This window comes from Alternaria infectoria (genome assembly GCF_024043175.1).
Source record: "Alternaria infectoria strain BMP 0036 chromosome Unknown scaffold_9, whole genome shotgun sequence".
Classification (NCBI taxonomy): domain Eukaryota; kingdom Fungi; phylum Ascomycota; class Dothideomycetes; order Pleosporales; family Pleosporaceae; genus Alternaria; species Alternaria infectoria.
The window spans coordinates 122,385-144,884 of record NW_026250698.1 but is presented as its reverse complement, the minus strand read 5'-3'; the positions used below and the strand labels follow the sequence as shown (position 1 = coordinate 144,884).

The 22,500-nt window shown below is 52.9% G+C and overlaps 7 protein-coding genes across 7 annotated transcripts; 4 read left to right on the top strand and 3 right to left on the bottom strand.

Annotated features, from left to right (window-relative positions):
* Positions 1-1,019: 1,019 nt before the first annotated feature.
* On the top strand, positions 1,020-1,862 carry J4E92_006002 (uncharacterized protein; the record flags this gene model as incomplete). Its single annotated transcript, XM_051497377.1, has 2 exons — positions 1,020-1,380; positions 1,429-1,862. 2 exons carry the CDS (start codon positions 1,020-1,022, stop codon positions 1,860-1,862), a joined length of 795 nt encoding a protein of 264 aa, XP_051352024.1.
* Positions 1,863-2,066: 204 nt separating this feature from the next.
* J4E92_006001 (uncharacterized protein) lies at positions 2,067-2,973 on the top strand (the record flags this gene model as incomplete). Its single annotated transcript, XM_051497376.1, has 2 exons — positions 2,067-2,108; positions 2,161-2,973. The coding sequence occupies 2 exons, from the start codon at positions 2,067-2,069 to the stop codon at positions 2,971-2,973; spliced, it is 855 nt and encodes a 284-aa protein (XP_051352023.1).
* A 2,087-nt stretch (positions 2,974-5,060) lies between these two features.
* J4E92_006000 (uncharacterized protein) lies at positions 5,061-5,642 on the top strand (the record flags this gene model as incomplete). The annotated part of the gene is made up of 1 exon (XM_051497375.1): positions 5,061-5,642. One exon carries the CDS (start codon positions 5,061-5,063, stop codon positions 5,640-5,642), a length of 582 nt encoding a protein of 193 aa, XP_051352022.1.
* A 2,962-nt stretch (positions 5,643-8,604) lies between these two features.
* On the bottom strand, positions 8,605-10,326 carry J4E92_005999 (uncharacterized protein; the record flags this gene model as incomplete). Its single annotated transcript, XM_051497374.1, has 2 exons — positions 8,605-9,775; positions 9,842-10,326. The coding sequence occupies 2 exons, from the start codon at positions 10,324-10,326 to the stop codon at positions 8,605-8,607; spliced, it is 1,656 nt and encodes a 551-aa protein (XP_051352021.1).
* Positions 10,327-13,456: 3,130 nt separating this feature from the next.
* Positions 13,457-14,872, top strand: J4E92_005998 (uncharacterized protein; the record flags this gene model as incomplete). Its single annotated transcript, XM_051497373.1, has 2 exons — positions 13,457-13,670; positions 14,001-14,872. The coding sequence occupies 2 exons, from the start codon at positions 13,457-13,459 to the stop codon at positions 14,870-14,872; spliced, it is 1,086 nt and encodes a 361-aa protein (XP_051352020.1).
* Positions 14,873-15,380: 508 nt separating this feature from the next.
* J4E92_005997 (uncharacterized protein) lies at positions 15,381-16,682 on the bottom strand (the record flags this gene model as incomplete). The annotated part of the gene is made up of 2 exons (XM_051497372.1): positions 15,381-15,982; positions 16,034-16,682. 2 exons carry the CDS (start codon positions 16,680-16,682, stop codon positions 15,381-15,383), a joined length of 1,251 nt encoding a protein of 416 aa, XP_051352019.1.
* A 1,299-nt stretch (positions 16,683-17,981) lies between these two features.
* On the bottom strand, positions 17,982-22,352 carry J4E92_005996 (uncharacterized protein; the record flags this gene model as incomplete). Its single annotated transcript, XM_051497371.1, has 8 exons — positions 17,982-19,246; positions 19,298-19,720; positions 19,769-20,330; positions 20,386-20,981; positions 21,061-21,649; positions 21,698-21,848; positions 22,079-22,170; positions 22,221-22,352. 8 exons carry the CDS (start codon positions 22,350-22,352, stop codon positions 17,982-17,984), a joined length of 3,810 nt encoding a protein of 1,269 aa, XP_051352018.1.
* Between the last annotated feature and the right edge of the window lie 148 nt (positions 22,353-22,500).

Sequence of the window (22,500 nt, the reverse complement as noted above, 5' to 3'; positions counted from 1 at the left end):
GTAATCGCCGAACCGAACACCATTAACCTCTACAACCTTTACTTTCATCTGTGTAACCACATGGAACGGTAGGCGCGTGTGCGTGTACTAGTCTGGAAGGGCGTGGTTCGCTGTTCGCATCTCATTCGCTCTTTCCGGCACTTGCGCTGGCATAGTCTTCCAAATTGAGACCTCACCACCAGCCAGCTGAAGGGCTTGGCATGCTACAGCGACATGTGCACCGTCTTGGCAAACGTCAGCAGGCTCGAAGTAGGGACAGTGTTCGGCGAATAAACGAATTCTCAGCCTGGTCCGCAGCATCTTGCGAGACCGAAGACTTGTGCACCCTGAGCTTATTTGAAAGCTTGGCGGCGCATGCTGGTACGTCCGACATTGGCAGTCATCCTGGCAGATCGGCACGGCTCAATGCTCCTGCACCGCTCACACCGACGCCATGGTTGGCTTTACCGATCTCCGATACACAGAGGTGTATCGTGCAACAACCACCATGCAGCAGATCTGCAAGGCTCACGGCAGACGGCGCTTCCTTGCCAACAGCTAACGACGCCTCCGTAGTGCAAGCTTCAAGAATACTCTTCGGATCACACAACCTCTCCTGGCATGCATTCGCTCTTATGCAAGCCTCTCCGTTGACACAACGCGGTTTCCGTTGCCTGCGCCCCACTGGTATTGTTTCTAGAAGCGTGATACTAGGACCTAACGGCCCCCCAGATACACAGATCTAAACGATCGTTCGGTACAGATGGCTCACTTAAGCTTTCTACCACAGCCATGCTACTCTTAAATTGGCCATGTTACGGGGCGAAGGCTTATCACATACAGCGATGGCCTTACTGATACTCGTCGTCGATTACGGACCGACGCGATCTGATCAGATGTTTCACCGTCACGAAGCAGCTTCCTCGTAGCTGGCGTCTTGTATATATGTTCAGGTATTGTAGCTGCCTTGTTGCTCAGCTCTCTCATCAATCCAGTCGTACCACCACCCACGATCATCAGTTCCTTCCATTTGTTTCATCATGGATCTTGCACGTTATTTCAGTTTACGACGGAAGACTACCGGCAGTCACAACAGTACTCACGCAGCGCATGGGAAAGACAGGACTTATCTGCCCCTACTTGCAAGTCCGATCAACGAAGATGTCCTCGAAGTAGTGTCGGGTAACTCTTCAGATTTGGAGAAGGTCAACACCCACACAAGCACGCTCGACAGTTCGAACGACACGGCTACATTTGCTGGGAATGGCAGGACAAGTCGCGGAAATATCATCGTTTACAAACAACACACCGAAGCCAGTACGATCGAGCTCTTCTACGATCTCTTCTTTGTTGCCAATCTTGCGTACTTTACAGCTATGCATCAGCATACCGATGCAGAATGTATGTACAGCTCTCACATCTTGGATACACTAGCTAATAGACTACTAGCACTCATCAACTACATCAAGCTGTTCACGCTTATGTGGTTTACGTGGCTGAGCGTCACACTTTTCGACGTGCGCTTCAGCATCGACTGCGTCTGGAACCGTTTTCACAAAGCCATACAGTTCGGCATCTTCACAGGCTTTGTGTATGCCGGCCCCGTTTTCGACAAGTACAGCACCAGCGGTGTCGAGAAATCCTACCGGAATTTTGCTATCGTGCTCGTCATCGGCAGAATCGCAATCGCTGTTCAATACGCCGTAGTTATGTGGCAAGGTCGCATGTTCCGCCAGACATTGATTCCGTTAGGGCTCAGTGCAGGTGTACATGCTGCTGCAGCGATATGCTATGCCGTTACCATGGTTGTATTTCCCAAGGGCCGTGTTGGTCTTGAGGAACAACTCGCATGGTATGTAGTGTACTCCGCGTTCGGTTTCTAGACTAACAGAATGCGTAGGGTCATGATATCCATCATTGAAGGTCTTCTCATCTTTCTCATCGCCATGATTTGGCGCATCATCAGTTTCAAGTACACTCATCTAGCGGAGCGGCTGCAACTCCTTACACTCATCATCATTGGGGAGGGTATCATCGGAATGGTCAAGAGCGTGGCATGTATTACCAAAAGCCAAACGAGCAACAACATGAGTGAGATTGGAACTGTCATCGCGGCCATTCTTCTCTTGGTATGCAGACAAGAACCTAACAACTCAAAGACAGCGCTAATTGGGCCTTTAGTATCTTCTCTGGATGCTGTACTTCGATCAGCTTTCCCATGATCGTTTCGGAACCGTGCGTCAGCAAGTATGGGCTCTACTACACTATCCATTGCATTCAGCAATTCTCCTCTGCGTCGAAGGCAACACCTCTCTCATCGTGTGGAACTCAGCCGTGCAAGCTCTTAAGTGGATTTGGTCGTTCAAACCCGAGAACTACTACGACCCAGCCAATGGCTACTCCGACACCGACAGCTACATCGACTACCTCAATCAGAGCATGAACGCTATCAACGGGAGATTCAAGAGCAAAGCCTGGAACACTACATACAACTGGAACACGAACTTCACTGCGATTGAGAATTACACCGCAATGTACGGCTTCAAATCAAACGAATGGAACAATCGAACCGGCAACGTTGTCCGTCACATGTTCGACAGGGCGCAAGTCTTCGTGTACGAGGCACATTATGACTCTCTTGCGAAGCTCAACGCCGTTGCCGCGACTACAGCTAGTCCGCGGAACAAGCTAGATGCTGTTTCCGATGTCTTCAACACCACTACCATGCAGTTCTTCATCGGCGCAGGCTGTCTGCTGTTGGTGCTTGCGATCATGTACTGGTTCAACAAGATTCACAAGACGAAGTATGAGTTCGGCGAGATCATCAACAGAGTTGTTGTCGGCTTTACGCTTATCATCCTGGGAATCTCTGTCGTCATTGCGGACAAGACCACCAGTGGGTTCAAATTCAAGGGGAGTCATTGGATGATTCCCATAGTGGTGCTGTTCTTTGCTACAGGTAAATGTCCTCCACATTTGTTATCGAGAGACTGAGATCATATGCTGACTTCTTTGCCAGTACTGTTTTTTGATAACATTTTACTTGTCGTCGCACAATACACGAGCCGCCATCCACGTCACTCGCACAACCGCGATATCTCATGGGGTAACAGGACCCTGAACAACGACAGCGACGACAACGAAACTGGTGGTCTCATATCAAAACACCCCAGCCGCGCACCAAGCCCTGGCGGCACACCCAAAGGCGCGCCTCGCAGCCGAAGCCACACACCAACACCTCCTTTGAACAGAGTTCAAACCGCGTACACACCATTCGCAGACTCGCCGCCTCAGCCCCGCGGCTTTGTCACAGGTCCATCAAACGGCAAGGCTAGAATGCTAAGTCACAGTCCCGGCCCAGCGGTTGACAGTGAAGCCACACTCCAAGACGAAGGTAATCACGAAGGGCATGGCCGCGGCAGGGCCAACACGGCTGACTTCTCGTACGAAAACACGCCTACCAGTGCTCTACCCAGGAATCAAGGGCTAGGCATTGGTATCACGGTTCAGCGAGCGAGTACACCCAGCTTGTATGATAACAATCACCAGAATGGTGACCTGAGAGAAAAGGCTACTTGGAAGAGCTTGGGTGTTATGACTGAAAATGATTATGAAGGGAGGGGATATGGTGACGCTGGATTGCAGCAACCGATGCGTGCAAGGGCTGTTAGCTTTGAGAATCATGGGCCTGGCGCTTGATTATCTCTACTGACATGGCACACGTCGCGCAAATGTGGTGGATGAATTGATAGTTTAGCGTGCATTTTGTCGGTGTTCTGTACTCTTGGACTTCCAGTCGTAGCGCCTTGCGACCTCTCATACTGCAGCCTGGCTTCTTGAAGTTGTTTGTCGCATAGAAAGTGTAGATGGTGGTTGTCTGTTACTTTTAGACCTCTTATTTTCTCGCAGTCATGTACCTCATGAAGCCAGCAGCACACTTCCGCGTTAGGAAGAAGCAATAGTTCTGGAATGAATATCGCACCATAACAGCTCTATTACCCAAATCTTCCATCGCACCACACGAATCATCTCATTCCATTAGGTACTCACCTTCCTCTCGCATCGTAACTCCAATCTCCACATCTCATACTCTCGACCAGCCACAGGCACGCTTTCTGCCCGGGCACCAATCACAACACGAGGCTAAAAAGCTAGCGACGCAAGGCTGCAGATGCGGGGCAACCCTTAACGCTTACCTCGCCCCTCAGCAAGGCAGCCTACTTGCTGCTGGCTGCGGCGCAGTGCGGATCAGGCGTAGACATGGTAGGACTCCCGAGGACGGCTACGTAGTTGTAAGCATCATCATCCAACTCTATTCCTTTTTCCCCTGTTACACGACGTCTGTACGCGGAACCGTTATTGTTGTACGAGCGCTTGCAAGTGCGAGCATTTTTGTTGCGGACGGCACGGCATAAGATTTGCAGTAAGGAAGAGCGGTAAGGGACTGTGCGAAAAAGGGGCTTGGCACCGATTTTACGTTCAGCGGGTTTACGAGGATACGACGCGAAGTGCCGAGGTTGATCGCGCAACGTGGTTTTCGCGACGTGTGGTTCAACGCAGGGGAACTTTGCTGGCGACGACAGACAGACTGAACAGGAAGTTCCAATTGAGTCGAGGACGAGTTGCGCATCGTTGTGATTTGTGTTGCGCCTGGCGTGCGGATCGCAGAGCCAAGAGCGTGGGAAAGTCGTCATACTCGGGCAAAGGACGCGACAGAAAGGGGCGGAGGCGACTCGAATTGACATTGAAGTAGCGATTGAAGGAAGCCAACAGCCGTGAAGGGAAAGAAGTAGGAGTCGATACTTCCATTGCGACACAGCGCTGCGTCAAGACACCTACAAACGAAGAGGAACCTTGGAAGGGAAGCCCTGGACAAAGACGGCAACAACGACGACAACGACGCGAATCCCGCAGCACACCGTCGATCCACCATATCGAAGGTTCTCACGAAACTTGCTCGTGGCTAGGAATCTGCGGCATCGAATCGCCATTGCTGCCGCCACCGAAACTTATTCTTATCTTTGAACCTCATCACCGCACCCGCCAGGCTTTCACTAAAGGACACGACCAAACCCATCGCCATGCTCTTAACAATGTCAACCACACACCCGCGCACAAACGAGTTCCTATCTCTACTTTCGCACTGGCACGTCCGCAAGGCCGAAACAACGTTCCTCAAACGCCTCAGCATGCGCGGCCTGGAAGTCGTCGCGCTCGCGGCAGCTATGCTCTTCGTTCCACTTACCATGCACCGCGCGGTCCAAGGCCTAGACGAGATATACGAATTACTGGGTCGAAGAGCGCAATCACCGTATGCGACGACCTCATGGATGAGCATCGCCGCCGCTGCGACCATGCTACTAGGATGGCACATCTGGCTCGGTCGACTCAGTTACAGAACCATTCTAGAAGCGGCATCGATACCTTTAGAAACAACTAGTACCACGGAAGAAAAGGAGTACCTGAAAGAGAAGAAGGCGCAAGAAGAACGGATATCGTGGGGTCGTATACTCAGCCGCCTCGTCATACCTAGTCTACTTCTTACACTGGGTTCGCACTTCGTTTTCGAAATCTTCACGCGCATCAAGGATCCTAGACCGCGGATTACGCTGAATACCGTGGATATGCAGGAAGCTATAGGGCAGCTGTATGGCTTTCGATGAGGGAGGGTATGTCGAAGTAAGACATCATAGTGTGATTGGCTAGTACAGAAGGAAGGTGCAGGTATGGCATGCGACTTCCAGAAACCACCAACGGCGGACATATCGAAGCCCGGACGTCAACACCATACTGCAACGAGCACCCCGGAGTTTCACACCCAATCCACCGCCCGCGGTGAAAGATAAACGCCTCAACACCCGGTGGTTCGTCTTACGAGTACGTACCCCAGGATATACTTCGGCACAACTCCGGTGCCACGCCACGCCGCAGCAGCAGTCTCACCCATACCCTACGACGTTTCTCTCCGCATGATGTCATGTCGAAGACGACTTTATTGTCCCGTTCATCTACCCCAGACTCGGCCTTATTGTTTACGTCGCGCAAGGTAGTGCGACGAGTGGGAAAGGGCGTGGCTTCGTTGGGCATCCAGCCAATGTTCTTGGCCAGAGCGCACGTGGACGCAAGCGTAGTTGGTGTGCGTGGAGGTATTCGGCCCGATGTTCGGGGGGCGAAGTTGGATGAAGGGCCGAGTGGGCTGACGGGCCGGATGGGGTGTTAGCGCGGGTGGTTGCACGTGGTGAGGCTGAGGAAATGGGGATGGTGTTTTGGTATGCAGGCAATAGCACTCAGAGAAATAGCAGTGCGATACATGTGTTTTTCTGACGAGGCTGGGAGATATCAATTGTTAGGGGCAGGGCTATAAAACTGGTATCGCACAGAATGTCAAGCGAGAGGCTGGCATAGCTTGCGAGTAGACAAAGACATATGTGCTTCATGACAAGGCGTAATATGGTAGATGTCGGATTGGTAGAAACATTGTTATCAAGCTGGATGTCTGATTCTTATGCGGTTTACGGAAGTGATTTTGAAGACAATCGGATCATCCATCCCATGATTGATGAAGACTATCTACATGATTTCTGTGGACCTGATCGCACATGGCTTCATCAATGCTACAGGGCGAGACCGGTTGAGCTATCAATCTATAGACAAGCATTTGATTCAGCCCGAGTTACACAGTTTGGCATGCTTCGCATTCTACACCGGGTCAAAAATCTCAGGGCCGCTATACTCACAGGTACACTACTACTACTGTCCACCCATCTTCAAATGGAGGATGACAGCACCGATGGATCTAGACAAACCATCCTACGTCAGATCGCCACGGAGATATCTCGAGCCGCAAGCGTACCGCATACGAACCGCGGTAGCGTACCGTAAGACTTCAGTGGTACCCTTCCACATGACGGGCGTCTGGCTCGCGACAGCGCAATGTCAGAAACGTGTACCGTACCAGGGCCTCGGGGGCAATGATAGATAGCGCATGTCTAGCAATGATCACATGTGTTAGTTCCATACTGGGCGTGTCTCCGCCAAGCAAGGCAGGCCTGGGTGTTGCGATTCACAAGGAGTGTGTTTTCCGACGGGGAAGGTCCGCGTCGTTCAGTTTATCAGCTGCGATGGTCAGTACGCGACAACTGCTCCATATTACCTCTTTCTGCGATGTGATCCAGTATCCCACGTCATTACCAAGAGATAGAGCGTCCAAGAGCTGCATCGCGGTTCCGCAGTCTTAGATGAAGCTTGGTCTTCAGCCATCCATCTCCCGTAAATCCAATAACATGATCGGTCCACGATGTGAACAATGCGGGGAAAGATGGAGCCGTCTGGTAATCCCGGTTAGACAATCCACACGTTATCAATTGCGGAGAAGGTCCTGCAAGGTACGGACATCGAGCCAAAACGACGTGAACCAGCATGAATAGTGTGTTCGCGGCAGTGGGAGGCTCCAATGCGTCAACCCGGAGGCGTGGTGTAGGCGGGATCGCGGTGCGCCACCAGCGGTACCGGGATGCTGGCGACGGGATCAGTTGAACGTTTTGGGATGTAAAGAGCGATGTTATATATCGCGCACCGACGCGAACATGGCTGGAGATGGCCTGAGGTGTCGTCTTCCCTTAGTCGAAGGTCCGAGATAAGCTCAATGGTGTTGCAGCGTTCGAGGCACGGTCACGTAGATGCGCATAGGATCTATGATCCGAGCGAATCGGCGGCTGTCTGCCTCGAGAACCCAAGTTTTCCCGCGGTCTGTTGTCAAGGATGTCTGTAGCTGCGCCGAAAGCCTGGCGATAAGACATGTAAGACATTAGGCCCACCTCACGACCGAGTTCCTGGGTCTCAAGGCCTCAGATTCAGCCTGTGGACATTGGCCAACCTTTGATGCAGGCGACTGCGTGCGTGGGTGTTGGTGAACTGATACGGGTTGATAGTGGCGTACGCGGGGGCTGACGCGAGGCGCATCGAGGCAGATATGGTGGGCTGGCGCGCACCGCAACAATAGCGGAGAAACTTTCGGAAAGCATTGCCAAGCGCTTTAATATGTTTGTTCGATGCACGCATGTGAATTCGGGAGACTCTTCGGAGGCCAGGTAGATGGAGTGGAAGCTGCAAATATCTTGCTCTACTCAATACACGCAGGCGAAATGTCGATCGACGTTGAGAGGTAATTGCGACCGTGCCTTAGTGAGACAAAGCAACTATCGTCTCGGACCGTATGATGCTAGGTAAGCCTGCGCGTGACAACAGACGTACCGCAGCGTTACCAATAATAGTAGTGTCGCGTGGGAGGCCTCGTACGGATGTGTCGCATTGGATAGTCGTCCTAGCAGTATCGCTTAGGCTATTGCAGCGGATGCCACAATGAAGACATCACAGTCGAAGCTCAATGCATATTGTCGCTTGGGTATCTTTCTCCGCCTCGCTGTTTGTCGCATGGGTATAGCGGAGGTCGGTCATCATTCGCAAGTCGCTGTTGCTCGAGATTCGCAGAATGAATGGGTATTGATTTATGTAAAAGCGCAGCCAGTGCTCATAGGCTTCTGGCGATAGAAAATCTATCCAATGACGTTAGATCATAGCAGAACATCTCTGCTATACAGGTTTCGCTGATTCGCTTAAAGCAATTCAAACAGCACGCTTGTCCACGGGGACGTTGCGCTTCAGTCCGATGAGCTGAAGCATCTCGGTCCAGAAGCCGACAGGCGGTGTGATGAAGGAGGCCTCGTAGGCGTCGATGAGAGGAGCATCCCAGACAAGGTCAACCTCATGCGGCTTCAGCCACTTCGTCCTCTTGAGGACCTTCCAGAACACGAACAGGATCGGAGCAACACCAACCATGGTGTAGTATGTGAAGAAAGACTCGATGGAGAATTCTCCCACAAAGGTGCTGTAACCGTACACGAATACAACGCAAATTTCGAAGCATAGCGCGAACCAGGTACCGTAGGGCTGGAAGTAACCGCAGTAAGGGAGGGTCTTACGGTCGAGACCCTGGACCTTGCAAGCCTTGTAGAATGCGAGGTAGGTACCGCACATGACGATGTAGTTGATGATACCTCCGGCGGTGATGATGTTGACGAGCCAGGTCAGGACCTTGGCGGAGTCGGAAGACAGCTGGAGGAAGGACAGGAACGGGAAGATCATGACTACCGCAAAGCAGTAGATAGGAACACCGTTCTTGGTGCACTTGCGCAGGAACTTAGGAGCGCGGCCCTCGATAGCGAGCGAGTACAGACTGCGAGTCGCACAGTACGTGTACGTGTTTCCGGCAGAAAAGATACTCGTGATCAAGAGGGCGTTGACGAGATGGGGAAGGCCACCAATGTTGAGGTTCTTCATGGCGATGACGTAGGGAGACGCGGCAGCGCTGCTCTCTCCTGCCTCCAAGACACTGACGAGCTCTGGGTCGTTGTAGGCCAGAACAACGCCAACGCAAAGAGCGCCGAGGATGAAGAAGGCACCGAATCGGAAGTAAACTGTCTTGAATGCAGTCTTGATGTAGGCGCGTGGGCGCTTGGCCTCACCGGAGACCATGGAAATGTACTCAGGACCAACAATGCAGAAGGAGGCAGCCCAAAGGGAGCCGAGGAAGCCTTCGAAACGATCGAGGGAGCTGCCCCCGGGCATTGGGCCCGGGTCGCGCCAGTGTCGGAAACCGTAAGCATCCTTCTGGGGGTTACCTCCGACCATGGTGATGAAGGTGAAGCAGTAGAGGATGAGGATCAGCAGAACCTTGCCTCCAGAGAGCCAGAATTCAGCTTCACCGTAAGCCTTTACAGCCAAGATGTTGCAAGCACTAAAAGCGATTAGTTCTTGTCCCTCACATAGGATACTACCCTTAGGGCAAACTGGTAGGTCTTACGCGTATAGGACAATGACGCCCGCACAGACAGCAGCGACTGGAATGTCATCTCTCCAGAACCGCAGCACAATGTTAAGGGCCGTGATCTCGAACGGAATCAGCAGAGCCTCGTAGAAGAAGAAGTTCCAGCCAGCCATGAAGCCTAGGGACTCATCAACCCATTTTCCAGCCATTCGGATGAAGCCTCCGGAGACAGGCATGAAACTGGCCATCTCGGCCATGGCGTTGTTCACGAGAGCGATGATGCAAGAGTATCCAGTGTATGCGAGGAGTAGACCGAGGGGACCACCCTTGTTGAGAGCACCACCGATTGACACAAACAGAGCAGTACCGATGGAACCACCAATAGCGATGAGCTGAATTTGGCGGTTACCAAGGTGACGCTGCAGGTCGTCGGAGTTGTCGGTCATTTGGCCATGTTGGATATCGTCACCAGGATACGCCTCGCGGACGTACTCTCCAGAATACTTCTTGTCTTCGGCCATGGTTGCAATGGGGGGTTTGTCGCTTTAGGCAGAAAGGGAATTGTCGCAAGGGAGTGTTGTCGCGTATGGAAAGTCGCTTTGGTATGGGGTTTGTCGCTCTGGAGTCGACGCTTGGGGGAGGGATCGACTATCAGTCGCGTGGGGGAGCAGCAAAAGCTACGACAAAATGAGTTGCACTGGAAGCCAGTGAACGGAAGGAAGGCTACAACTTGGTAGAGGAAGTGAGATTGCCCTTGGTCGGAACCAGGACCCTGGGGGTGAAGGGCGCGGTACTTATACGGAGGACAGGCGCGGCACACCCAGTGTGCCCTGTCTGTGGATCCTCTCGGTGGTGAGCGCTGAGATGCCACTACGAGTCCAAAGAGGTTTGGTGGGGCGCTAGGCGACCGGCGACGACTAACGCCCTGGGGCGTAGTCCATGTACCGCAATTCTGGGCATGGGATTCGACGGTACAGAGTTTTCAACCCACCCCGGCTGCACTGCTGCGTAGCGACCCCGCTCGTTTTGTCGCACGCGAATGGAGATGCGCCTTCCCTCAGTAGCGGCGTCGATGGCACCACCCTACTGCGCCGGCCTGGCCAAGCCTGGCTCAGCGACGCAGCGGAAACACCTTGTTCGCCCATGGGCAAGCGCGCCTGGGTTAAGCACTGGGGTGGGCGACCAGGGCCCAGGTCCCTCGCCGTTCAAAGACAGTTAAGGGAACGTAATCCAGCGTGGCGGGCTTCCGGTGCTGGCGAGTGGCTGCATGCGAGCATGGCGATGCGAACAACAGGTAGCGGGCCATTTGTCACACCAAGCTCGTGGGTTTCTGGGGTCGGGCGCGATTGCTTCTGGCGTGGCGCTTTGCGGCTGACAGCTCGCATCTTTTGTGAGAAACAGGTCGTCTGATGCCGCCAGCTCCAAGCATGGGAGCCGCATAACGAAGCCTCTGGACCGGCTCTCGGCTGATAACAAGGAAAGAACGCCACGGTGCTTGATTCGTGTTCGCCGCCTTAGATACGTTGAGAGATTGGCATTGCGGGAAGCCGAGCCATGTACAAATCAGATGACGGCATCGCGCGTGAGAAGTACCGGTGGCCCTCGTGGGTGCCCTGGACGCTGCAGCCGGCACACAGTTCTGAATGCACAATAGGCGGCATACGTCGGTCCTTCTCAGTCTGCCATGGAAGTCGTGTGCAACATGAAACTGATAGCCATCTTGGGGGTTTGCTTCGGCATTTTGCGCTGGTCGTCTGAATGTGGTCGCAAAGAGCGCGGCGCCTTGGGGTCGGAATGTGGAATCTGCCTACAGGTAAGTTGCCTCATGCACAGCTTCGAAGATCCGCAGCAGTAGCGAATCCCAGGAGATATTCTGTGGAACACTCCCACTGCTCAAGCCTCGAAGGTGATAGCGCTCAGCCTCTCGCATCAGCGCGCGGTCGCTGTCTGCCTAAAAGCAATGGCTTCTCGGCATGGCCCCATTGTCGGCTGAGCGGCAATCGCGTCGTGTCTGTATTGAAGCCCGAGTCGTTTAAGATGCGAAATAATGATTTTGCGGTGTTTTCAGTGAGCAGAAGGTGAAGAGAAGAATGGAAGTCACGATAGCAGCTTGGTAATCTTCTCTCCGACTCCGGCGCCGGCTCGTCGTCGGTTCGTCGCTCCTGCCTCTCCTGCCAAATCCTTAACGAGGAAGCGACAGCGCGCAATGCATCTTCACAGGCATGGACTGAGCAGGACAACGTGTTCTCGTATGTCTCTCTATTGATGCGGGTACAGCCGACGACCCTGGAAGACGACATCTATCACCTCGGCAGTACCACCTTGCGCTGCAGATGTCCAGCGGCGTACGTCTTGGCCTATAGAGCATACAACTTATCGACCCGATCTGCCTACTGTTCTCGAAATATCTCCATCGACGATTCACTTCCAGATCGCAGGCTCGCTGTGGCCGATACGTCGAGGCTGTGTGCCGCTGCATGTACATTTTCCTTCTTCGCTAAGCCTTACGATGCACACATCTAGATCACTACCGCCGCTTTTAGGTGGTGTGCCACAACACCATCCTGACGTTCACAGCTTTTCCGCGGCATTATAACACACATTCCTCGACCATTGTGCTGTTCACTCCTCTGCGCCTACACCATTTGGAGCGAGTCACGCTTCGGAACAAAGACTCTTCGTCGTAGTCATTTCTTATCGCTTTACAGCTTGTGGAGACGAAAGGTCTCCATTTTCGACCCAGACCCACTCTCACTCCCGCCGTTCCGCGATGCTCCTGAATGGACCCTGGAATTGAACGCAGGAACCGAAGGATGTGCGGCTTTTACATGATCCCAGTCATCAATCGAACATCCTTGGACCTTTGCCTATCGAAGTAGGCGATACCTGAGACTACCGCCTACACGATATTGTTGAAGTTCCCGTGTGAGAGACCATGGATCTTTCAGAATCTAGTATACCAACGTACCAGGCTCGATCCGTCGCAGTATGGATATTTGCCTTTTTCGCAAGCAACGCGGCCGCACTACCAACACCCAATCTCGCCCATCTTTGGACTTCATTTTCGGGTGCTCAAAGCGAAAATGGGCAGATTGATAAGTCAAGAGCTGCTTCGTGATACAGTTGTTTGCAGCTTGAGCTGGGGCTTAGCAGTGATCTGCCCCGCTCCTGCCGCCTGCCTCCTGCCCCTCCATGATACGTTGGCTGCGCCTGCACTGTACGAACCTCAGCCTCACGAGCTCAGCCACGAAGTCCCTCTTGCAGCCTGAACAGCATCTTGAGCCTAATCTCTGCACGCATCTGGCATCACGCGCGCTTCTCTCCTCATTCCTGCAGCCTTAACTAGTACTTGTTATCACCGAGCATCTCCTTAGTCCAAGATCTCTCTCCAACCCGCGTCGCACAGCTGTGATACGTGCCCTCACAAGCCTCCGAGCGTTCTTGTTACAAATCGCGCCTACAACGAAGCTCCACGTCACCTATATTGCGCCTCGAAGACTGCTGTGCGACCCATCTTGCATCAATCTCAGAACGGACCCTTTGGGTAGACGTTCACACCAGTCTTGCGTACCTATAAAGCCTACATCGACCTTGCGAATTTCTGATATTCACAAACACCAACATTGAACGCGCCAGAGAGCACTAAACATCATGTGTCGGTGGTTCGCATATATCTCCCCAACGGAGCCATGCCTTCTCTCGGACGTCCTCATCACGCCAGACAACAGCATCAGCAAACAATGCTCTGAGCACTATCTCCCAAAACTACTGCCACATGACGAGGAAAAGGATCTGGATGACTCCCCAGATGAGCTGATGCGTATGCGCAACTCATTACTGAACATGGACGGGCTTGGCATTGCTTGTACGTACTACATTCCTTTCTTAGATCATCATACACGCTCCATGTTGTATGGCGGCACGGCAACAATGTTCAAACCGGTCACACCCTCTCCATTCAAGGGGAGAACCGGACACCTATGTCCGCGAAGCATCATTTTCTATTGGTAAAAAGCGGCCTAAGAAGACTACGTTGCCTTAACATTGTGCAAAGCCCAGCTCTTAGGGCAATGTAAACTTCGAAGCACCTGTTCGGTTTTTCCCGTCATATAGGTGATCTCCAGAAACTTCGAGGCTTACGAATGCAAAACGTATGATGCAACCAGTCAGTTGACAACTACTTACATACACCCAGGGTACACCACAGCGACCTCATCCTACGTTAAGCACGTCACCGGCCCCCGCCCCGCACTCTACAAGTCCCAATCCCCACCCATCAACGACTTCAACTTCAAATCCCTGTGCCACAACACCGAATCGCAATGCGTCTTCGCCCACATCCGCGCCACAAGCGGCTCCGTGGTAACGCAAGTGAACAGCCACCCCTTCGTATTCGGCCGCCACGTCTTCATGCACAACGGCGTCATCTCAAACTTCTCGTCCATCCGGCGCGACATGACATCCCTCCTCTCCTTCGACGCCTACTGCAACGTCCTCGGCAGCACAGACTCCGAACACGCCGCCGCCCTCTACATGACCAACCTAACCAACAGCAGCACCAAAGAAGCCTGGGAGAAGCCCTACCCCCTCAAGAAGATGCTCGAAGCCATGCAGAAAACCGTCGTTCAAATCCTCACTCTACAAAAACGCACACTGGGTGAAGCCAACACCCCCAACTCCCTCAACTTCTGCACCACAGACGGAACGAAAATGCTCGCCATCCGCTTCCGCAACCACGTCTCGCAGCAGCCGCCCAGTCTCTATTGGTCTGAGTTTGCGGGTCGCACGCTCAACACAAAGTTCCCTGGTGACCCGGATAGTAAGTATGGCGGGAGTGCGGATGCGGGACGGGAGATTGGTGAGGCTGGTGCGATGGGCAAGCATACGATCATCGCGTCGGAGCCAACGACGTATGATGAGAAGGAGTGGAATTTGATCAAGAGGAATTGCGCGTTGATGGTCGATGAAGATGGGATTGAGAGGGAGGTCGAGATCGAGTATGATGAGGGGTTGAATGCGAGGGATCCGAAGTTTGATGGCCCGGCTGATGCGGATGGTGGGAAGTAGGTGGCTGGTAATGGTCATGGATTGATGGCTTGAGACTCAACCGTAGGAGACAACCACACCCTATGGAGCCTACATGACCACAAGCCTTACTAGTTTCACTCACTTTATCCTAGTGTAATCTGCACATCTTATCAGATCTGCTTTCTTGCATGAGATGCGTAGGATGCGTAGATCATGTTTTTCTGCTGTTTTAGCTTGGACGATTTCGTGCCTGTGGTCTTTACTCGATCTCTCCTTTGCTTAGGGTTAATTTTAGTGACAAGTATACATGAGTTTCTTCCTCTTGGATCTGTCCGTCACCCTTCGCATAGGTGACTTGGAAGTAAGATATGTTGTTTGATATTATTACCGATCGGACGCTATTAGATCGAAGACAGACTATGGCACAAAGGCGTCCAGGTATACACGGGAGGTATCTGACAGGTGCCACTGTTGTCGCGAAAACGATTCGCCTTCGCTAAAGTTAAATCTCAAAGTCGATCAAGTGCAAATCCACTCATCTCAGCGATCACCTATACCCAGCCTCACCGCTCCACGGTATACCATCCGGTCTAAGTCCCATAGCTTCTTTCTGTTCCATCTGCTTCCTCAATTCGGCTTCTCGCCTCGCGTCTTCCACATACCGTAACCTCTCCCTCCTAGCCTTCTCCTTCAACTCTCCGAACGGATCGAATCGCTCGCTCTCGGGGTTCTTGAAAGGATTTTGCTGCCAACTTCCGCGATCCGTGAGCGTTGTGCTTCTGGGCCTGTTGTTCAACACATCGTACGCTTTGTTGAGAGGTGGATCTGCGAAAGGATTTGGCGTTGGTGGTACACGGGTAGAGCGTTCAGTGGATACGGTTTCGGGGCGGGAGTATGGACCTGGACCGAAAAGAGTGTTGCTGCGATCGGTAGAGCGGGTGAGATGAGCGGTTGCTCCGCCAGCATTTCCGCCATTGAGGCGCGCGAAGATCGAAGACGCGTCGCCTACATGTGCAGTCTCCGGGGGTGGGACGTGATCGTTCGCGTATGGATTGAACGTCTCAAACGGCGGACCCTTGTCAATGTAACTGTGCCTCCGCTTCCGGCGCTTGATGAAGACGAATCCGGCAACTAACAGCGCTAATGCACCTATTCAACAATTAGCAACGATCTGTAACAGCGACAATGACGATGACTGACCAAGTACGCCAAGGACAATTGCTGCAGTCATGGCCTCTTTAGTCATGATAGGCTCTTGTTCTCGTTGTGGCAGCCTCTGGGGACCGGCGTTTCCGTCAAGTTCTGGCTCGGCTGTGTTTTGGGGCGGCGAAGTAAGAGATATCGGAGGCATCGAAGATCGCTCCGGGTTCCCTGTTGGCATGACTTCCTTGACGATTGTTGACGTTATGGTAGGGCGAACGGCGGTAGACAAGGTGGTTTCGCCAGTGATCTGAGGTTGTGCTGCGTTGTTACCACCAGAAGGGCCGCCGAAGGTGAATGAAGGTACAGACGTAGTCGTAGCATCACTCTCTCCTGATGATGTTGGCATTGACGGCGCGGCAGTTGGATCGGGTCCGAGGGTTTGGACGGGCCTTCCCGCGGATGTCGCTGTAGCACCGCTCTGTACTGGCGAAGGTGGCTCCTCCTCGTCTTCGGATTCCGAGTCCTCGCTCTCCGATATGTCACCGCCGACTGTAGATGGGCTGCTGAATGGTGAGTCTGGACTCTCTGGGCCTTCCTCCTCCTCACCCGCAGCGACAGGCATCGTACTCGCGATAGGATCGTCGCGACGAACGCGTCTTGGGAAGATCTTGACCGGCGATGGTCGTCGAAGCTGATAGCGAGCCATGGTAGATATGATGAAAGATATTAAGTAAATGTACGCTGAATTGCGCTCGCGCAAGTAATATCAACAAACTATAGTAAAGTAAACAATGTCCCCAGGACTAAGAACCGAAAATGAATGTATCCGGTCGACGGAGAAATGAAAATAGTACCTGACTTCCTAAGGAACGATGATCCGCATCAGTCAAGAAGTGGAAAGGAAAGTGAAGCAATGGAGATGGAGACGCCAATGCTATCAATGTGGGATGACGGCTTGGGGGCTTGCCGTCAGGGTCATTACCCTCAGTCGCATAACGTCTCCAAAGTGCGAATCAGTGGGTCAGCTCGGAGCTACCTTGATCCCCAGCGCGGTGCGGAGTATGCCATTGAAACGGCTGTTCTGTTATTGGGCCATCGTTGTTGTCCTTGAAACTAAGGCTCACCTACTGCCACAGTATACAGTGTGCGATCGCCAGGAAAGGAGTATGAAACTGTTGACACGAGCGATGCTAAGACATGCTGTGGCCAGGAAGCTTTAGTTGCGCGGGTTGCGATTGGTCCCGGGGAATACGTGAGACGTCTTGGCGGTTTGACCTGACGATGATGGATCGCGTTGTGCTTCAGCACCTCCACACACGCGGCGGCGGCATATGGGTCGTTAGAGCCACACACCGGTCTTTTTGTGCAATTTGCGGGTTAAGGCGGTGGTTCTCAAGAGTAAAGCCATGACGCGCTTCATGGGCCCAGCGCGCGTCAGAGCTGTCTAAAGACGCGTACATCGGACTTCCATCCAACGGTGGGATAAACCTAAACCCGCCAACGAAGAACAGCAAAGAAAAGTCGCGTCAGATACTTCAGCGGTCGGTATCGCAATCCTCGGGGGTGGTGAGGCACGTACAGCCGCTGGCCTCGGGAGGTGAGGAAGAAGGAACGATGCCCCCGAGAGTGGCGCAAGACCCTGGTCGATAAGCGAGGCATTAGCATGATCCGGCCGCGGGCCACCGCTTCTCCGCTGAACTTCTGCATCAACGCGTTCGTCTCCTCAGGCCATTTCGCGCATCATCTACTGTCGCGTGCTCACTTGCCTTGTGGCACCAGGTGGAACTGGCGCCACTCACGAGGTGCGTCATATCTTCGTGGCGCGAACTGTCGGCAAACTGGAATTCCTGCTCAGACGACCGCACCATGCACGAACATAATGGACTTGAGCAGCCATTAAGTCGAGAATTGAGGACATGTGTATTACATATCGCACAGTCTATCAAAGGTTCTATTTACGATTGTAGTACAGATGAAGAGAAGACAGTGAGCCGTGCGTCGAGCGTCATGTCGGGACCGCTCGATCCATGCTTTGGCCCAAGCACATCTCATAGTACACACCTTTCTTGTCAAGCAGTTCTTGATGTGTACCACTTTCCACAATCTTTCCCCTCGCGAACACCATGATCATGTCCGCATCTTTGATAGTACTGAGACGATGCGCCACCGCGACAGTTGTACGTCCACTCTGCGCTTCCTCGAGTGCCGCCTGAACTACCCTCTCGGATTCAGTATCTAGTGCGGAAGTAGCTTCGTCAAGAAGCAGTAGGCGTGGCTCGCGTATGAGTGCTCTGGCGATGGCGATACGCTGGCGCTGCCCACCCGATAGTTGCGTGCCTCTATTACCACACATCGTCGCAAAGCCGTTCGGCAAAGATGCAACGAAGTCGGATATGTTCGACTGCTTGGCTGCGGCTTCGACCTGAGCGTCAGTCACGTCGACTTCAACACCCATGGCGATGTTGTCCCGGACCGAGCCTTGATACAGGACTGGCTCTTGCTGGACCAAAGACACACCTCGGCGGTATTTGCGTGGACAGAGGTCCATCAACGGAGCGCCATCGCAGGCGATACGCCCCGCAACGGGATCATAGAACCTCTCCAAGAGCGAAACCATTGTTGACTTCCCGCAGCCTGAAGCGCCGACGAGAGCAATGAATTGACCGGGCCGCACATCGATATCGATGCCTTGCAGGACCTTGGCATGAGGCCGAGACTTGTACGCAAAAGCAAGGTCCTGTACCTCAATATGCGCTGGACTCTTGTCCTTTTCGTCGTCAAATGGCGGCTTTGATGCGTCTTCCTGCACTGCAGGCTTCATTGCCCGCAACCGAAAAACGTAGTTAGCAGCAGTGGCCGACTTTGTGAGACTCGTAGTGTAAGAGAAGAAGGCTGCAGCTGCTTCTCCAGAGAAAATAACACCGATGAAGACCGTGAAGAATTGGGTTGTCGTGTATTCTCCCGTGCTGATCAGTCGGCCGCCGTACCAAAAGCCCAGGGCCATTGCCAAGAATGAGATGGACTGTGTCAGTGCGTACCAGAACATAGTCCACACCAAAGCTTTGATACCGTCTCTTGCGACACCTCGTAGCCGATCTTCGTACCGGGCGAGGATGTGTCTTTCGAGCGCGAGACTGGAGACTGTGCGAATAGCGGAGACTGCTTCGGATGCGAGAGCAGCGCTGCTGGCGAACCGTTTGCCCGTGAGATCTTCTAGCTTGAATTCAAGTCGAATCCTGAGGTACCCAGAAAACACAATCGGAGGCATAGCTGCGCCAAGTCAGTGTCGATTACTAGAAAGAACTGAGAACTGATACTGACCTCCGAAGACGACTACAAGACCCAGCTTCCAGCCAACCACAATGGCCAGAATCGAGGAAGAAACGATGTTGACGATGTTGATGAATATGAGCATCAGGTTGAACCCCATGAGATCCCGTAAAGCGTCTGGGTAGGCTCCAAGTTTCGAGGCGAGCGCGCCGCTCGCATTGTCTTGATCGTCGAAGAATGCCATGTCTTGCTTGAGGATGAGGTCAAAGATCTCTCGTCTATATACCCTGGCGACAACCTGAGCGACAATGTTGCTGGCCCAGCCAACAGCGCCATAAACAACAAGATTGCCGATTGCGACAACAAAGAACATCAAGGAGTAAAAGTCGCCCTGTTCTACTGCCCTCTTGGAGGACAATTGAAAGGCTTCGACGACGCGAGAGAATAGGATGGCTTGCGCCGGGTATGTCGCTCCTGTAGTACGTCAGTAACAGTCGAACAAGGAATGGGTCGACAACTTACCTCCAGCGACTGTTGCAATTCCTAAGATCAGAAAACACTTCCAAAGGGCACCCTGTTCCCTGAGGACTATCCAGGCACACTTCACCAGGTTGTAATTGATGCCGTCTTTGTCGGAAACTTTCGCTTCTTGGCCGATAGCGGATGCTTGGGTCTGCGTCCGTACCAGATCAATCTTCTCTGCGGCAAAATCCTGGTCTTCCTGCTCTTCACCCTCTGCTTGGCCGAGGTCCTGGGCTCTGACGAGACGAGCGTATGCACCACCAGCAGCGAGAAGCTCGTCGTGTGAACCTTGTTCAACGACAATTCCAGCAGCCATGACTGCGATGTTGTCGGCATTGCGAATGGTGGAAAGCTTATGAGCGATGACGATGGTTGTGCGACCTTGAGAGACACGTTCAAGTGCTTGCTGTACGATCTTCTCTGCCTTTGGATCCAAAGCGCTGGTGGCTTCATCCAAGAGAAGGACAGTCGGCTCCGAGACGATACTGCGCGCGATGGCTAGTCGTTGCTTCTGACCGCCCGAGAGGTTCATAGCACGCTCACCCAACTGGGTATCGTAACCCTATTCAAACGTTAGTGATCCATACGACGAGCATCTGAGGAGCAACACGGCTCACCTTTGGCAGCCGTTCGATGAACTCTTCGGCATAAGCGTTCTTGCAGGCCTTCTCTACGAGCGCTCGTTGCTCGCTCTCGGGCAAGTTGGCCTTGTCGGTGCCGAACAAGCCGAATGCGACGTTTTCGTAGACAGTACCGGAGAACAGCACTGGTTCTTGCTGTACTAATCGGATATTCGTACGTAGCCAGGTGAGATTGAGCTCTCGTATGTCGGTACCGTCGAGGTATATGGCGCCGCTAGCCTGATCATACCATCGCTCTATCAAGCCGATGATTGTCGATTTGCCGCTGCCTGATGCTCCGACAAGGGCTGTGGTCTTCCCAGCAGGCGCAGATAGCGTCAAGCTCTTCAAGACTGTGATGTCAGGTCTAGCGGGATAGGCAAAGCTGACGTCTCGAATCTCGACAACACCTTCGCACACGCTAGGCACCTTGCCATCATCACCCAAGGGATCAATCTCGGACTTCCGATCGATGGTCTTGAACAACTCGTCGGCAGAAGAAGAGGCCTTCGTCAGGGAGATAATCTGAGGTGCTATTGTCGTCATAGCGGTTGCTGCGACGATGACAGCGAGGATTACGGTAAACACATCGCCTGCCCATTCATTAGTACATGATGTTACTGGTCGGGCAGATCGGAGATTTATCCCGATCCAAGTCGATGCTTTACATACCACTCTCTTTGACTTCGCCCCTGGCCCACATCCGGATGCCTTGCCAGAAGGCCAGGCCATAGCCCGCGTAGATACAGAAGAACTCGACTGAGAACATGACGGCATAGTTCGGGGACTTCTTCATACCCACCTCCTGGGCATCGCCAAGAAGCTTGTCATACTTGCTGGACAGCAATGGATGAAGCCAGAATGCGTGAACCGTGCGTACAGTTGCAAAAATCTCTTCCGCAAGTTGTCCCGCTTTGGAGTAAATCGGTAGCAATTGATTCTCGTTCTTGGTATCAATGCCGATGGACACACCGACAACGATCATGATTGTTGGAACGATGCTTATCGTTATCAGGGTAAGCTTCCACTGGACGATGAAGGCAATGATGAATGCTGAGACGAAGGTCGATACACCCTGGACGGTCAACGTGAGCTTCTCCGATATACCGTTGTTGACATTGTTTCCGTTCGTCGTAGCCTGTGTCGTGACCGAAGCGGCTTCATCTGAGTCGAAGTATGCAATGTTCTGCCGGAGAATGCTCTTAATGAAGTCCAATCGTAAGGCCTTGGTGGTGCGGATGGCTGCGATGGATACAAATGCCTGCGAACGTGAGCACGCTTTCAGGGATGTAGCTTGTTAGTCACATACCGAGTGAATGTAGACGAGACCGAACTTCGCAACGAAGAGGTAGATGAAGTACAATGTGTATTTGTTCACTTCGGCGCGATATTGCGCTGGCGTGATCGAGCCAGTCGCGAACCCAGTGAACGTCGAGATGAACTTGCCAAAGACCAGATCCCTGTGTGATGGAGGATTTCGTTAGTGTGTGATTATCAATTGATCGACGTTAGGTCTTGCGAGAATCTTTGACCGTCCTTGACACGTAGTGCGAGGCCCGGAAAACTTTCCAATGATGTTTATCATGTCAGATGAACGAAACAATGCCTAGCAATGCGCAATCATCCAGGCCACCACGTTTCGAACATTGATGGAGGGGACAAAAGATCGTGATGTGTGCATGTCTCTTACATTAACGGAAGTAGTGTTCCAGCGGCGATGGCTGCAACGAATGCGATGGTGTTGAGGATCCAGCTTGTACGATCTGCATACTTGAAGATGCGCTGGTATGTCGTGAGCATCGTGTTCCTTCTAGTTTGTTCAATACACTTACGACATAGCCACCCATGCCACCCTTTGGCTCTTCAGACGTGACATCGCTTTTGACTGTCGGCGCCTTGCTTGTCTTGACGTCATCGCTGGCGCGCTGCTCGGGCGTGTCGACCATTTCTTTACTCGTCGACATGTTTGGGGTGAGTATTGCAGTCCGTGGACGATCGGACTGCAGTGCGCCACATTGATATCTGAAGCCATCTCGTTGAAGTTGCGCACATAGCTCATGTTTGCCGGACTTTGCAAAGTCCGGATCCGCGGTGAAAAGGGCGCCCAGGGGG